Source organism: Chrysochloris asiatica, unplaced genomic scaffold (assembly GCF_000296735.1).
Source record: "Chrysochloris asiatica unplaced genomic scaffold, ChrAsi1.0 scaffold00029, whole genome shotgun sequence".
NCBI classification, from domain to species: domain Eukaryota; kingdom Metazoa; phylum Chordata; class Mammalia; order Afrosoricida; family Chrysochloridae; genus Chrysochloris; species Chrysochloris asiatica.
The window spans coordinates 18,491,236-18,508,821 of NW_006408547.1; the positions used below are offsets into that span (position 1 = coordinate 18,491,236).

General features: G+C 43.1%; 1 protein-coding gene across 1 annotated transcript in view; it reads left to right on the forward strand.

Annotated features, from left to right (window-relative positions):
* Positions 1-17,586, forward strand: part of COL4A2 (collagen, type IV, alpha 2) — a 184,425-nt gene that overhangs the window by 125,153 nt on the left and 41,686 nt on the right. The window contains exons 23-26 of the mRNA XM_006851540.1: positions 4,392-4,593; positions 5,004-5,057; positions 8,574-8,630; positions 15,777-15,884. Coding sequence (XP_006851603.1) covers positions 4,392-4,593; positions 5,004-5,057; positions 8,574-8,630; positions 15,777-15,884 — 421 coding nt within the window. The remainder of the gene's footprint in view (positions 1-4,391; positions 4,594-5,003; positions 5,058-8,573; positions 8,631-15,776; positions 15,885-17,586) is intronic.

The window sequence follows — 17,586 nt, forward strand, 5'->3', positions numbered from 1 at the left end:
AAACACCAAAGCTAAATGTAGGGAAGTTATGTTTATAGTATGTAAAGTCTCCCCTATCTCTTTCACAAGAACGCTGGAATCAAAAACGTCTCTATTAAGATAAGAACTGCTTTTGTTTATCCCTCTCCTTCCCCTCCCTGCTGTAGCCTTGCCCACCATGATTTTCCCATGGAGTTCTGTGATTTCCTCTTTTAATGATTGGGCAATGTTCTTTCTTACCACTTTTTTCTACCGTCTGTCTTCTTCTCTGTGGTTTCAGAATCTATTATCTCAACCCATGCCTCTGTAAATTCTTCCTCCTCTTCAGAGTGTCACGCCTAAATTTTTTTACCGACATAGATACCTTATTCCACAACCTAAATCATCTATTTCTCTAATGTCCATGACTCCCAGTTCAACATGATTACATTTTAAGTCCCATTTTCTTGCTCTCTTAAACACACACAGTTCGATTATGAATAATATTCTAGCAATATTAACAATGAGTGTGAAAGTCATTTCCAAAAAGAATCAGTTCAGCACAGTTGTATAGATCACATTGCTTCCTTAAACAATGGCTGCTGTTTCTCTCCAAACTGTATTCACTTGTGAATTGAGTGGGATCGAGGAGAATACCCATTTGACAGATAAAGTGATGAAATCACTTTGGCTCTTTGGGTTTGTTTTTTGTTTTTTTGTGTCACAACTGAACTAAATGTCCCCACCAAGGCACAGAGGGCCTGATCTGAACCTCGGTGGACCCTCAGTGGCCACCAGCCAAAGACCAGCAGGACATAACTGTAATGAGTGGAGTTTTTTGTGCTTACTGCTTCATTGCAATGAAAGTTCACGGAATCTATGGGAAACCATGAGCCAACTCAGTCAGAAACTGTTAGGAGCAACTTACAATAGGAATGCAGTGTCTTAGTTGTTATCATTACTGTGTGCCGTCGAGTTGGTTCTGATTCATAATGACCCTGCGTAGATAGGGTTTCCTAGGTTATAACGCTCTACGGGAGCAGAGATTTTCCACATGAAGCGGCTGGTGGATTCAAACCACCAACCATGCAGCAACAGCCCAACACATAACCCACTACATCACCGAGGCTCTAGGAATTCAGTGTGTTGTTGTTAAGTGTCGTCGAGTCAGTCCCTGTATAGGGTTTCCAAGGAGCAGCTGGTGAGCTTGAATCGCTGACCTTATGATTCAAACCAATCTCTTAGTCCAGCGTATTATCCCACAGCGCCACACCAGGACTCCAGGAATTCAATTTAGGTGAGGTGGAATTAAGTGGGACGGGTTCAAAGAGCAGGGTTTCAGTCTGGGTTGGATGCTTTTAGAAAGCAAAGATAATTCTATGATTGGATATCTTAATAAATCATATGTAGGAGACAGAAGAATAAAGTGAAGCTAAAGTTCTCATTGGAGTCCTGGTGTGATGCTGTAGGATAAACACTCAACCACAAGGTTGGTTTGGAACCAACTCTATGGCATTTAGTAGCAACAACAACAAAGCTGTAATTGGTAAAGAGCTACCAGTCACTCATATTAGTCAGCATGGGAGGAGGATTGGTCAGTTTTGTGGTTTGAATAAGATTCATGTTTTTTTCTTGTTCAGACATGAATGTGGAGTGGTGGGGGTTTGGGTTTGTTTGTTTTTGTATTTGGGTTTTGAGGTGTATGTTTTGTTTTCGGTCATGATTCGTCAAAGTCACAGAGTAGCATTGTGTGGTGTTATTATGTGAAATCGTTTTCATTCAGTAGGAGAACACCGTGTCCTAGCTGTGAGTCCTGGCCAGCTCCTAGCAACACCAAGGACTAGCTGATAGTCTCAGACCAACTCCTAGCCATTAGGAGCTGTTTTTCTCTTTCTCAGTTCCTAGAACAAGTTATTAAGAGCTGGTACTTAAATCCACACATTCTCATTTCCAGTTGGGTGTCTTTTTTTTTTCAATATTCATGTTCCCTTCTTTGCTCAATAGTACCCTTAGGCTAAGGTAAAATAAATATCTGCCTCGAATAAAGCTCAGGGAGCATGTCCCAGAACACTCTGTTCTTCTCCATCATTACCCACTGTGTCAGTTTGATACTTTATGCCATTTGATCTCTGCAGCAATTCTGGGAAATGGGACATCTTGTCCTTACTATTACCCCACCTACCCCCATTAGCTCTGGTAGCGTAGTGGTTACGAATCGGGCTGCGAACCTTAAGGTCAGCGGTTCGAAACTACCAGCCGCTCCGCGGGAGAAAGATGAGGCTTTCTACTCCCGTAAAGATTTACACCCTCGGAAACCCTGTACAGGGTCGCTATGGGTCGGACCCGACTCGATGGCACTCAACAACAACAACAACAACCCCCATTAAAGAAGGGGAGTGGTGATTCTGTAGGATAAGCACAGGACTGCAAACCACAAGGTTGGCAGTTCAAACCCACCTGCTGCTCCACTGAAGAAAAATGAGGCTTTCTGCTTCCGCATATACTTAAAGCCTCAGAAACCCTGTCCATGGTAGCTGTGAGTCAGAACCGACTCCATGGCACTTAACAACAACAACATTCATGAAGGTGAAACTGGGGAGGTTACGTGATATAGCCAGGGTCATACAGCTGTAGAGAGAGCTGGATTTTGAACCCAATGACTGTCCCTTTAGACCTTCCCTCTCTTGTACTAAATTGCTCTAACTGGTACCTTTAAACATGAAAGAAAAAGTCATTTCAAATGGAGAATGCAATTTAATTTCTTCTAGGCTTCTGTGTAATTGTCATCAGATGAGGCCAGTTTCCGTGGGGACCTTTGGCAGATGGGCTGGGACTCATTTCTGTACCTGCTTTTGGAGTTTGCTCTTCCTTTCGCTGTTTCTCCTTGTTCAGCTATGCACACAGTAAGCAAGAACCTGTAGTTTGTCTACAACCATATCAGCATACTTCTTTCTCACCCCCTCAGTTCTCGCTGCCTCTCTCCATTTTCCACCCCAGTTTTCCCTTCAGATTAGTATTTTTTAAAAAATAGGATTTGCCCTAACTTTGTCATTCTGCAATCTCCTTATTTCTAGTGGGTGTGCCACTCTCCCTCTCTTTAGTATCTAAGTTTAAAGACACTATAAAGTTAAAGGCTTCCTTTAACTTTTGGTAACGTATTATCCCTTGTGAATAATAGCTGTGCTACAATGCTAAATACAGGGTTAGTAAAAATAATATGTTCTTCATGTGGATGGAGGTCCAATTGCTGCAAAGAACGTAGTGGCTAAGACAGAGAAAAATAAACAAACACTCAGATGTATATGAGTATGTATACCTTTTGGAACTGTATCCTGTTTAATTACTCATAATAGTTAAAAATTTGTCATTGATTTTTTTTTTTTTACCTCTTTATTTTGAATTATTTTTACCTCTTTATAATGAAGTTTTTATTGTGAATTGAGAGAAAGTTTACAGGGCAGATCATCAGTTCTACATTCAACAAATCATGCACATTGTTTCATTGCAATGAGTATAATCCCCTCCATGTACCATCATCAGTTAACAGTATTTCTCTCTATTCATTTTAGCTCTTTTAAAAAAAACACTCAGGCATATATAATAATTTACACCACCAAAGGGCACATTCTGCAAACCTGCATCCTGGCCACCAGCTCACAATCCCTCTCTTTCCATGTCCTCAGCTGCTCCCTCTCTCCATGTCCCCATCTCTGCCTCCATCTCTGGTGTCACTGTGTCTCTGGATAGGGTCCCACATTCTGCTCGTGCTCTTCTCCCTTGATGGTCCTAGGTCCTCTGTTTCTGGACTGTAAGATTAACTACTCCCCTGTTTTTGTTACAAAACTTCTACCTTTACAATTGTGACACTCACAATTAGTCATGATAGCAATTACTCACTATTGAATCCTAAGAATCTTATCCCCATATCTTTTCACCAGACTCATCTAGACAAGATGAAAATTATTCAGTGGGGACTCTTTCTTCCCCCACACACTCTTAAACCAAACTCCCTCTTGAAACCTTATAAGCCAGTCACTTCGTGCCTTTATCGCCCCCTCATTTTAGGTAGCCAATGTCTAAGTTGCCCATCCCTATCTACCCTGTGTACAGAGGGGATAGCACTGATACTTGATGTGAGGACTCCTTCCCTCGCTGTTGGTATTTTGAGCTACTACCTCCATGAGTATAGGTCAAGTTCATCAAACTGTAGCAATTTACCCTCATTTCCTTTATCAAAAATTGTTTGTTTGTTTTTTTGTCATTGATTTTTGTAGCTTGGTTAGACTATGACTGTACGTTCTCATTAATCTCTGCTGGTTTTCTAGATCCCTGTTTGCTCCAGAAGAATCATGAGATGAGGGCAGTAAATTGGGGAACAGAGTTATATTGGATGTTTGCATGTATTTTAAGAGATAAACCTAATTTTTCCATAGGGTGATGGCATCAAAGGTCCTACAGGGGATTCCGGTTATCCAGGAGTACCTGGAAACAAAGGAATTCCAGGTGAAATGGGCCCCCCAGGATTAGGCTTGCCAGGCCCAAAAGGCGAACGCGGCTTTCCGGGAGACATCGGAATACCTGGCTCTCCAGGCTTTCCCGGTCCTCCTGGTACCCCAGGCACTCCCGGAGAAATAGGTACGGAAGGATCTTTTTTATGGTTCTTTTCTCCAAAGTCACCAGACACTGTGTAGTGTTTCAGTATCCTCTATTCTGTTTTGGCAATGTATAGATTTCCCAGTGGGGTCAGATGAGAATGTTGTGGTTGCTTCATCAGTCCTTGACACATACAAGCGATTACCCAACTCCAGAGTTTCCCAGGCCCATCGCCAACCTCGTCTCACCCATAGGCATATTCAGCCTCTCTCCCTCCCCGCTACTGGCGTTACAGAGCTTTTGAATAGATGTTCAGAAATCGATCTTCATATTCGTTGCCTATACCCAGCCTTCCCACCACAACCAGCAGACACATGAGCACACTCGTGGCTAAACTAGTAACTTTCAGTTGTTTCAAAATTGCTTCCCTCATTCTGGCTTCTTTTCCATAGATTGTGATACAGATGTGAAACGACCCTTTGAAGGACAAGACGTTGTTCATCCAGGTACTGTAATGCAGAGCAGGTGACTTGAGAGCGTGTTAAAACATTTGGTTTATAAACTCTGTGACCCTTCACCAACTGCTTCTTCAGCTCCTGGGGTGTGCAGGGAACTGCAGCAAGAATTCTGAATACGTTTGTCTCAGCTAAGAATCAAAGGCAAATGTAATAAAACGGTAAAATAAGCAAAACATCCCAACATTACTGCCATCTATTTGATCCCAACTCATAGCGACCCTGTATAGCGTTTCTGAAACTTCACTGCCATCTACTCGATTCCAACTCATAGCGACCCTGTATAGGGTTTCTGTATAGGGTTACATGAGCAGACAGCTTCATCCCTTTGCATCAGAGCAGATGATGGGTTTGAACCACCAACCTTGTGGTTAGCAATTCAATGCTGATCCCACAGTGCCACCAGGGTTCCTTTATTAAACCATATGTTGTTGTTGTTGTTAAGTGCTGTAGAGTTGGTTCCAACCCATAGCAACCCTGCATAGGGTTTTTGAGGAGCAGCTGGTGAACTGGAACCGCCGACTTTGTGGTTCTAACTAACTATACAGTTCAGCATATTAACCCACAGCGCCACACCAGGACTTCTATTAAATTGTTGTTGTTAAGTGCTTTTGAGACGGTTCCAACCCATAGTGACCCTATATATGGTTTCCAAGGAGCAGCTGGTGAGCTTGAACTGCCAACCTTGTGGCTCAAACTGACTTTGCAGTCCAGTGCATTAACCCACAGTATCAGACTAAGACTTCTATTAAAACATAGTGCTATGAAATTGTACTCACAAATGAAAAGCACGTCTGCATTGACTCATAATATTGATCAGAATTCAATATTGGATCAATATTTTTATACTTAAAATGTATGTATATGCTTATCTGTCTACCCATACATGCGTCCCTCACTTCTAGACATAGCTAGGCTCCAAAGACCAGGTGGTTGTTACATTGTTGGAACTGGGGCTCAAGTGGATTCTTAGGTTAGTTGCTAATCTAAGAAACTTCTGAACACAATATTTTGACTATTCTCAGTTTGAAAATTACAAGCCAAAAAGGAACAGCAAGCAAAGTGTGAAATCTCTTAGCAGGCTTGTGTTTCACAGCACTATGGGGGCAGTGATTCAGAAACTATTCTGGAGAAATGTCTGATTTCATTGTAGACAGGAACTGTACAAAATTTGGAACATCTTGGGACAGAAAGTAAGAAAATGCTGAATTATGATACAGACATGTCAAAAGAACATAGAAGCCAGATTGAAAAGGCGTATCAAATGATGAACAGTAATAAATTGTTGTTGTTGTTGTTGTTGTTGTTACGTGCCATGGAGTGGAGTCGATTCTGACTGGTACTGACCCTGTGGTTCAAAACAACCATTTGGAGTCCTGCTTTGGCACTGTAGGATAAGCACTGGACCGCAAGGCCATTTTGAACCACAAAGTGCCAGCCGTTCAAAGTCACCAACCGCTCCTCAACACTTTACAGGGTTGCTACGAATCAGAACTGACTCAGCCACACTTATCAACAAAAATGTTAATATTTCATCCAGGCAAAAATCCTCAACAGATGCTAAACTATTGGGGGGAAGCATAATGAGGAACAGTATGTTTATACAATCTCAGAGTAGCTACTCCTATAATTTATTCACTAATTATAAAAGTAAAAACCGTAACTTTACACTAGAAAAAACTGGACATCATCTTAACCAACGAGTCCAAGTTAGCATCACTTAGTGCCACTGAGGTGATATCGACTCATAGTCCCCCTACAAGACAGGATGGAACTGTAAACCTCACAGGGGCAGACAGCCTCATCTTTCTCCCACTGAGCACTTGGGGGCTTTGAACCTTGCTCAGCGTTTAACCTACCGCACCACCAGAGCTCCTGTTAACATCACCAGGAATGAACAAATCATCAGGTGCCTTTGGATAAGATGCACTAACACACCATTTCTAGGTTATCCCTGCCCAAAATGCACTGCCTGAATTTAGCCACGAGGAGACACCAGACAAACCCAGATTGAGGAACAGTTTAGCACTTCACTGGTCTGTGCTCATTAAAAGAAAGTTGATGTCAGGAAAGACAAATTAAGAGACTAAATCAGAACATGTATTTTCACAAGATCTCTAAGTGATAGCACATGAAAATTCAAGAAGTTACATCCTGGAGTCTTTGCTTTGCAGCTGCCTACGTAATATTTAAAATAAAACAAAATCCACAGCACTGAGTGGAATCTGATTCATAGTGATCCTGCCAGAAAGAGTAGATCTCCTTAGGGTGTCAGAGACTCAGTCTTTATGGGAGCAGCCTTTTGGGTTAGCAGCCCACTGATTAACCATTGTACGGCCAGTGTGCCTCTCTGTAAAGATTACAGCCTTGGGAACTCTTGGGGTCCTTTTATTTTCTGGAGTCTTAGTGTGGCGCTGTGGGCTAATGCGCTGGACTGCAAAGTCAGTTTGAACCGCAAGGTTAGCGGTTCAAGCTCACCAGCCACTCTTCGGAAACCCTATACAGGTTCGCTATGGGTTGGAACTAACTCGACAGCACTTAACAACAACAAAACAATATAGGAGTCCTGATGTGGCTCTGAACCACCAAGTCAATGGTTCAAACCCACCAGCTGCTCCTTGGAGACTGTATACAGGGTTGCTATGAGTTGGAACCAACTTCACAGTACTTAGCAATAACAACAACAATAGGGTTACTATGCAGTCTTGTGGTGTTGTAGGATAAGCACTGGACTGTTAACTGCAAGGTCAGTAGTTCAAACCCACCAGCTGCTTCTTGGAAGCCCTGTCTATACAGGATCTCTATGAATCATTACTGACTCAACAGCACTAAACAACAACACAAATAGTACACTGCTCAAAGAGAAAACTCTGCCAAACTTTGGCTGCTTAATGAGCCCACCATACGAGCCCAGCTCAGATTCTTAGACAATTAGATAAAAGGTATCTGAGCGAAAAAGTAACAAAATACTCCTGCTCCAATACCAGTGTACTTGACCAGACCAACCAAAAATGGCTACGATCCTAGTCTAATTCTGAATTGTTCAAAATCGCTAACTGCCATGATTAAATCTAAAGCATTCGAAGTCGCAAAGGAGAAGGCAAAGAGTTTCTTTTGAAATTATAAGCTCTCTCCATTTAGTGTTTGAGGACAACCCATATTAATTCAGTCTGTGCCAACTCCAGTGCCCTAAATGAAGGAAATGATTCATCTACAACCACAGTACCAGCTTTGATTTGACTGTGCTTACTCATTTTGCATTTTATATTAAGATTCTCACTTCATTGTATGATGAAATTAAACTTTTATTGACATCAGAACCAATATTAATTAAACCTTTAAATTATCTGATCATAAAATAGTAGCTTACTTGCATGGTTGGTGCTTTTTTTTTTTTTTTACGTTTTTTGTGTGAATTGAGTGAAGTTTACATGGTTGGTGCTTTTGACCCAAAGGCAGGAGATTCAGTATCCAAGAAAAGCTCATCTGTTTTCTTTCTCTTCCTAGGTTGTGTTAGAGGGCCCAAGGGAACACCAGGCTTGCCGGGACCACAAGGCCCCTCAGGTAATTCTCTTCAGTAAATCTGATAGTACATCCAGCTTTCTTCTTCACATCTTTATCTTTCTCTTTCCTCTTTGTAGTTCCTATGTGCTCTGTCCCAGTCTATCCCTCCCTAGCCCCAGACATTGTATTGGTCCGCCATCTTGGTACTGTATTACAAACTATTACAGTTTTGATCATCAGAACACTTTTATTCATCCCTATTAAGAAATGTGCATGTGGTAATGGGCAACCATTAAGTCCCAGGCTATTAGGGAAAATTCCTGCAACAAAGAAAAATTCCGTTATAGCTCATAAACGGCACAAAACTTGGAAGACACATGTAGAGTGACAGAGACCTAGAATCTAAGTATTTTTCAAAACAGGAAAGCTTCGTCTTTTAAGATTAGAAAGGAGACTTACCCCTTCATATATTCTTTGCCCCTTTATGCCCTTGGATACATGGGAGGAACCTATGGAAGAGGATTTCTTTGGGGTTTTGACTAGGAAGAAAACAGAAATCAATGAGACTAGAAATATCTCAGTCTAGAAAGAAGTGGGCTTTGATCACCCCAATTTGTAAGCACACGTGAAAATAAGTACAGATTTTCTGTTACCACACCCTTTTCTGGAGTGGCCTGTGGTTGTTAACTCTGAGGCATGGCGTTTCCCGCTGTGGCCTGAGAGACCACAGCTGCTCTGGTGACCCCTGTTTCTGACTAGATTTTGCCCCCCAGTGGCTCAAGAGTTTCCACGGTGGGGACATAACTGGCAGAAGGCACATCCAGGTATGCCCTGGAATTTTCTGAAGGGGAATTTTATCTGTATAAAATTCACATTATCTGTGTTCAGAAGCCAGTGTTCTAACTAGAGCAGTATGAGTTCAGATCAAGGAAAATGTCCTTTCGTTTTCTCTGGCTGACCATGGCAGGACAAGTCACTCAGATCATTCAGTGTTGAAACTTGAAATGCAGAGTCAGAAAATCTCGTGGTGGTGGTGGTGGTGGTGTGGTGGTTATGTGTCTTGGGGTCGGTTCCGACCCATAGAGACCCTGTACTGGGTTTCGGAGGCTATAAATCTTTACGGGAGTAGAAAGCCTCATCTTTCTCCTAAGGAGTGGTGGGTAGATGCCCATTGTTGACCTTGAAGTTAGCAGCCCAACTCCTCATCACCCACTACACTACCAGGGCCCTAGGTTTTGACTCATAGCAAACTTGCATAGGATTTCTTAGGAGCGACTGGTGGGTTTGAACTGCCAACCTTGTATTTCAAATCAGTCTTGCAGTCCAGGACTTACCCCAGGGTTCCTTGTCGCTTATTCTTTCTGGAACATGTTGTCACTTAGTCTTTCCCTCATCTGTAAAACAGGTATACCACTGGTGTGTTCTAGACTCTTCCTGCATTGTAAATAATGTTCTTAATGCTTCAAATGATAAAATGTCAGCCAGGTACTCTAAACTGTAAGCAAGAGTAAGATGCAGTTACAGTAGTATAAACAACTCTCAGAATCGGAAAAGTATTTAATTTGTTTTCAGCACAACTTCTGTGTCTTGGACCCTAAAGGCTTCTTCTATCACCTACAGTCTGGCCCTTCGCCCCACTGTATGTCTATCAGTAGGTTTCAACATGGCTGCTACTGTGTTGTTGTCATTGTTGTCGTTAACTGTCTTCAAGTCGGTGCTGACCCATAGCAACCCTGTATAAGGGTTTCCAAAGAGTGGCTGATGAGTTTGAACCACCGACCTTGTAGTTCAAACCGACTTTTCAGTCCAGCGCATTAACCCACAGTGCCACACCAGGGCTCCTACTGTAGCAATCCCCAAACAGAGGCACCTCCGAGGGAAGGGGACTTGGGAGAAGCCCCAAAGAGTTCTGTTGATTTTAGTTACCATCGAGTCAGTTCCGACTCATAGCATCCTTATGCACAACAGAGTGAAAATCCTGCCTGGTGCTGGGCCCTCCTCACAACCATTGTCCACCTTGACAACATTCTGGTGCTCTTCATCATGTTTTGGTCTTCAGGATTCTGGTGCTGACCGTGGTCCACAGCAGTGGGATCATTTATACAGGGCCTAAAATAGAACCATAATTGGGGGTTGAGGGAGACATTTAGGTAAACATATTTTTATAACCTGATGTTTACTAAGAGAAAAGGTTTAAAGAGCCAATTTATCTGGTACAGACTAATTAAATTTTAGGGTGATTGCACATTTGAATAATTGCCTTATAGACTAATACTTTGCCTGTAAGGTGATTATTCATATGTGCAACGAGCCTAAAATGAAATGTGAAAGACAATATCCTTTAGATGTTAGGAATGAAGAAACTGTCTTCTCAGTCTCCTTTGTGTTTAAGATAATCCATGCACAGACCCTGAACACCAAGATACTTGTTTCTTTCTGCGCACTGACGTGATTAGTAACCAAACAGCTCCAAGTGTGACGTGTTGTTAGTTTGCTTTCATAGCGCCAATAATTTAGTTAACAACTTCCACAAGATTTTAGTCTTATGGTTTCTGCTAAAATAGAAACCCAAGACTTTTTTGTTTTGTAAAAGCTTTAATTTACATTTTATAGAAATCTGTCATTCCCTACTCCTATTTTGAACTGCAAGGTCAGTGGTTCAAACTCACCAGCTGCTCCCTGGAAACACTATAGAGGGTTACTATGGGTCGGAACCGACTTGATGGCACTTAACAAGAACAACCCCTATTTTGGAGTCCTACTGTAGCGCTGCAGGAAAATGTGCTGGGCTGTAAGATCAGTTTGAACCACAAGGTTGGGGTTCAAACCCACCAGCTGCTCTTCAGAAACCCTATACACGGTCGCTATAGGTTGTAACTGACTCGATAGCACACAACAACAACCCATACTCTGCTGTTGGGAGTCCCTGGGTAGAACAAACAGCTTGCACACTCACTTGCTAACTGAAAAGTTGGAGGTTCAAGTTCATCCAGAGATATCTTGGAAGACCTTGAGATCTAATTCCAGATTCAGTCATTGGAAACCACGTGGAATACAGTTAGCTCTGTGACACACATCGGGGCCAACGTGTCAGAATTGACTAAGAGCCAGTGGAGGTTTTGTGCCATTGTACGTCTACATTTTTTCCATTAACAAGTTAGTTTCTTGTTGTTCAGTGCCGTCGAGTCAATCCCTACTCAAAGCCTCCCTGTCTAGAGTCTCCAAGGAACAGCTGGCGGGTTTGAACCACCAACCTATGTTTCAAACTGATCTTACAGCCCCACACATTTTCCTACAGCACCACACTAGGACTCCAAAACAAGGGTGGTGGTTGTTAAGTGCCATCGAGTCGATAGCAACTCTGTATAGGGTTTCCAAGGAGCAGCTGGTGAGCTTGAACCACCAACCTTACAGTTCAAACAGCTTTGCAGTCTGGTGTATTAACCCACAGCACCACACCAGGACTCCAAAATAGAGGTAGGGAATGATGTATTTCTATAAAATATAAAGCATTTACCAAAAAAAAAAAAAAAAGTCCTGGGTTTCTATTTGAAAACAGTCTGTTTAAAAACAGTTAGTTACATTAAGGAGGAGACAGTTGGAAGAGATCATTTTATTAATGGAAACTTTTAGATAATCTATCATTTATTTGGAGCCCTGGTGTGGCACTATAGAATAAACATTGGACTACTGCAAGGTCAGTTTGAGCCACAAGGTGGCGGTTCAAACCCAGTAGCCAGTCAACGGAAACCCTGTTCAGGGTTGCTATCAGTCGGAACTGACTTAACATCAGCAGCAATACTGATTTGCTGTATGAGCAGGGATGGAGATGCATTGTGTTCCTATAGCCAGCCAAGCCTGATGCTGTCCAATGGATTTCAGTTTACGGTGACCCCATGTGTGTCAAAGCAGAATAGTGCTCCATAGGATTTTCAATGACTAAAAGGAGTAGTGGTTACGAATCGGGCTGCGAACCTTAAGGTCAGCAGTTCGAAACTGCCAGCTGCTCCGCGGGAGAAAGATGAGGCTTTCTACTCCCGTAAAGATTTACACCCTCGGAAACCCTGTACAGGGTCGCTATGGGTCGGAACCGACTCGACGGCACTTAACAACAACAACAACAATGTTTAGTTAGGGCGCTGTGGGTTAATGCGCTGAACTGCAAAGTTGCTTTGAACCTCAAGGTCGGCGGTTCAAGCTCACCAGCTGCTCCTCAGAAACCCTATACAGGGTTGCTATGGGTCAGAAGCGACTCAACAGCACTTAACATTTTGTTTGGCTTTCAGAGTATCTCTGGGTGTACTCAGATTGCCAGCCTTTCAGTTAACAGCCAAGTTCATTAACCACCAGGGTCTTTATTGTCAATTCTGACTCATGACGACCCCTTGTGTTACTGGATAGAAATACTCCCTCAGGTTTGCTTGGCTGTATTCTTTATGGAAGTGTTTTCAGGAGGACGAATCCCACCTCCGCCCTGAAAAAGAGGACTCTTGCATTCTTCTGATTAAGAAGTCAGGTGAGGCAGAATTACCACACAAATAAAGGCTTATTATAGGAAAGAGGCCTGCAGGTGGAGATGGGGGGAGTTTGATGCAATGCTTAACCCCTGACTCTCAAGCAGAGACTTTGCTGGGGTTTAAAAGATTTAAAAGATGAAAAAAGGTATCGTGTTTATTTATAGGAGTGGTGGTGGTGGTTATGTGCCGTGGAGTCATAGAGACCCTGTACAGGGTTCTGAGGCTGTAAATCTTTATGGGAGCAGAAAGCCTCATCTTTCTCCCGCGGAACAGCTGGTAGTTTCGAACTGCTGACCTTGAGGTTAGCAGCCCGATTTGTAACCTCTGTGTTACCAGAATTCCTTATTTATAGGAGTATGTGATCCATTTAGGAGGGATAATGCTAATTGGGTGCCCACACAGCATTTTTTCAAACTTGATTCCATCACAAAGACCTCTGGAGGAGTAAACATGTTGCACATGCGTAGTTCTTCAGGACTCTGGTTCAAGCCCCTCCCAGGGATGGTGTTCTCCTCTGCCCCAGTGGAAATCCATGCTTTAATGTTATACCTTTGTTGTTGTTGTTAAGTGACATCGAGTCGATAGCAACCCATAGTGACCCTGTATAGGGTTTCCAAGGAGCAGCTGGTGAGCTTGAACCACTGACCTGGCAGTTCAAACAACTTTGCAGTCTGACATATTAGCCCACAGCGCTACACCAGGGCTCCAATGCAGCACAAGGCCGACCCATAAACAGTTTTATTCCCCTGTCTCGAAAAGGCCTCTACTCCAGTTCCAATTCCCCTTTTACAATTCAACCCTGAATGTCCCATTTTCCCTCCCACACCCCACACTTCCACAATCTAACACAAATGGTCTTGATGACTGTGTTCTTATTTAAAGTTCTGAGTCCTAGAACAGATTTCTCGTTCCCCTTCCCCCAGTTCATCCTGCTCACATACCTCTGGGTGTGAGTCAACAACGTATGTCTGGTCTAGCAATCTTGTGCATCCTTTATTCCTGAATGTGAACCATCTTCAGAATCCCTCACAGAACCACCCACTTTTAGGTTAGTGGTGGACAAACTGTTAGTGACACCCAAGGACCTTACATTCCTGTACAGTGTGTGTTTTTCCAAGCCCAGCCGCGCCTGTCTTCCTGACTTGAAAGGGACACCAGACAATGTGGCCCCACAGAGAGAAATTGTTGGGACCTGTACAAACCATTTCCCTGCTTCTGAGCTCGGTGTTAACTCCAGAAAGTGCAAAGGGTTTCTTTATGTCCCTCTAAGACCTCTTCCTGTGCCAACATAGAAAAGTACTGAAAAACTTTAAGATGTTTGATTTAGTCCTTTGTACACAAAAGCCATGTCCCAGATCTAACCCTAATGACTAGAAAGAATATTTGTAGAGACTGTTTGTAGAGAAACTAGGCCCAAACTGACCAGATGTCCTTGAGAGTATCTGCAGACCTCTTCACCCTACCCGCTCCTCCTCCTTCTCTCTGCACACCCTGCCTCTCAACACTTAAACAGAGGCTGTTGGTTCTCATGATTATCATGAAAAAGAAGTTAAGATTATTCCTAAAGCACATAGCTCCCAACTTAGGCCACATGTGCTTTCTGTAGGTTTTTTTGAGAACCTCGGGTAAAAGAAAATTACTGAATCTTAAACCAGACAGGCTTAACTAGCCTAAGGACAACAGTAGTCACACGTTGGGCTGCTAACGGATAAATCAACAGTTCAAATCTACCAGCGATTCCCCTGGAGAAAGATGAGAATTTCTGCTCCTATAAAGATTTGCAGCCTTGCAAACCCTATAGAGGGTCGCTGTGAGTCAGAACCGACTCAACGGTACCTAACAACAGCAATAAAATCAATGAGAATGCAAATAACATCACTGCTATTGATCTTAAGGGGCAATGAGACCTCCTTGTTTTCTGCTAGAACATCCCAGGAAAATTTTTTTCAAGTATCTGTAGGGAATTAATGTATAGCAATGGAAAAAGCCTCACTGGGGGCAAAAAGACAGAGGTCTGCATTCTGCATGTCTCTCACTAATAACTGTGTGAACCAAGGACAGTCATTCCCTGTATCTGGAATCAATTGTCCCATCTTTTCTTTAAGGAGAACTTAGCTGGGGACCATATTTTGAACAGCAAGACTCTAAAAGACTACGAAAGTCTTCTCCAACTCTTAACAGTTGTGCATGTTAGTATTATGTATTAACTCGGTTAGGCTATGGTGCCCAGTTGTTTGGTCAAACACTAGTCTGTTTGTGTACCATCCAGTCGGTTCTGACTCATAGCAACTTTATATAGGGTTTCCGAGAGTGGCTGGTAGGTCTGATCTGCCAGCCTTGCAGTTACCAGTCCAGTGCTTATTAGATCAGTTGACCGTAGTGATTTAATATAGTAGTAGAGCTCATTATGAATTAATTGAAGACTTTAAGGGTTTCCGAGGAGCAGCTGGTGGGTTTGAACTGCAGACCTTGTGGTCCACAGTCCAGTGCTGATCCTACAGGCCCACACCATGAGTCCTTCACTCATCCTCAGGTTCACACTAAGCCTGTGATTGAGGAGCTGCTGTAGCCCCTAGAATTACTCCTGTAAACCTAAGTGTCTCAGAGCTTGATGAACTCCCATTAATATACTGGTGGGCTTTTCCTGAAGGGAATCTGATGTGTTTTGTGGTTTGTCGGGGTTGTCTAGGTACCAAAGGCCTCAGAGGAATACCAGGGTTCTCAGGACCTGACGGAAATCCAGGACTCAAAGGTTTGCCAGGAGAACCAAGTCATGAAGGAGTCCCCGGACCACAAGGTAAGTCTAGATGGCAGTCCCCTTCAGCCCCTTCGGTTCTGGAAATGGCCTATGTGTGCTGAGGCATTCTCAGCTCTGTTACCTCCTAACACTTAGAAATGATCTCAACAAGTACTTGATGGCCCTTGTCTGGGGGAGATTCAAAATGCTTGACTTGATGCATACTATTACTGCACTTTAGCACATACTGGCTTTTTGCAGAAAAAGATACCTTCAGTTCTCACAGGGAAAAAAAAGAGAGAGAAAGCTGAAGTGTTCCAGATAATGCAGAAATGGTTTTCTCTGCTTTATACGAAACCTGTGCACATACTGGCTTTTTGCAGAAAAAGATACCTTCAGTTCTCACAGGGAAAAAAAAGAGAGAGAAAGCTGAAGTGTTCCAGATAATGCAGAAATGGTTTTCTCTGCTTTATACGAAACCTTCTAAGGCATAATGTTCCTCTCTTCCAAGACCCGTATTATTACTGGCTCCCATAACCATCTTTGTGGATTTCTGAATTTGCTGACCACTCACCAAATGCCGCCCAAAGTCTGTGCATTCAGCGGTTCTTCAATGTTCAACTTTTCTGGGTAAACAGTTCTAACCACCCCATCTGCATTTAACACAGAAAAGAAATATGGAAGCCATTAAGTGGCTCAAGGGAGTGTCCTGGTGTGACAATGCAGGGTAAGCACTGGACCACAAGGTCAGTGTGAATCGCAAGGCCGGTGGTTCAAACTTACCAGTCACTCCTCAGAATCCCTATACGGGTCACTGTGAGTCAGAACTAACTCAATGGCGCTTAATAACAACAAAAACAAGTGGTTGAAAGAGTTCAAGCCCTTTGCCTATATGTGGAGAAAAGTGGATATGGAAAAGAAATAGGAAGTACCTGCTTATGGACAGCACCTTCTGTAATGTAATCCATGCCCCCCAACACCGATGCCCGTGTGGGCTTATAGCTGTGAGTCTAGCACCATGACGTCACTGTGCTTACGAGGCTCAAACACATCTGGGGATTAGGTCATCTAAATGAAACCATAGCGGTCCTGAAGGCCAACAATGGCAGACCTCCTTCCTAGAATCTGGATTAGGTGTTTGTCTAGACTTTGCTGGGGAATCTCTCTGCTTACCTGCTCACTGGCATCGAGTCTATTCTGACTCATAGTGACACTTACCAGACAGAGCAGGATTGTTCCTTAGAATATCAGGCTGTGATCATTACAGAAACAGACTACCTCATCAGAGAGGCTGCTGGATTCAAACCATTGATCTTTTGGTTACGAGCCCACCGCTTAATCCACGGCACCACCAGGACTCCATGTACTGTTGAGTCAGTTCTGGGTCATGGTAACCCCAGAAAGCCTCGTCTTTCTCCTGGGGAGCACCTGGTGTGCTGAAACTGCTCATCTTGCAGTTGGCAGCCCAGGCGGACTGTGAAACTCTGAAGCCCCCTTATCCCACAGAAGTCTCATTCTTCGTAGCCACCTTCCTACACACTGGGAACGAAAGCTCATTGCCCTACAGTTCTTATCTCAGTAATAAACATGTTCTTTCTGAGGCCTAATTCCAGGCTGCCGGGACGGAACCTGGTCACCCTTCTGCCACTGCCCTCTAGCTTGTTGGCATGACTTTCAAACTGAAAACAATACTTCACATGTCTGCAATTTCACACAGAACACTGAGACTACTGTGTCCTCAAAGGCAGACACTTGACAAATA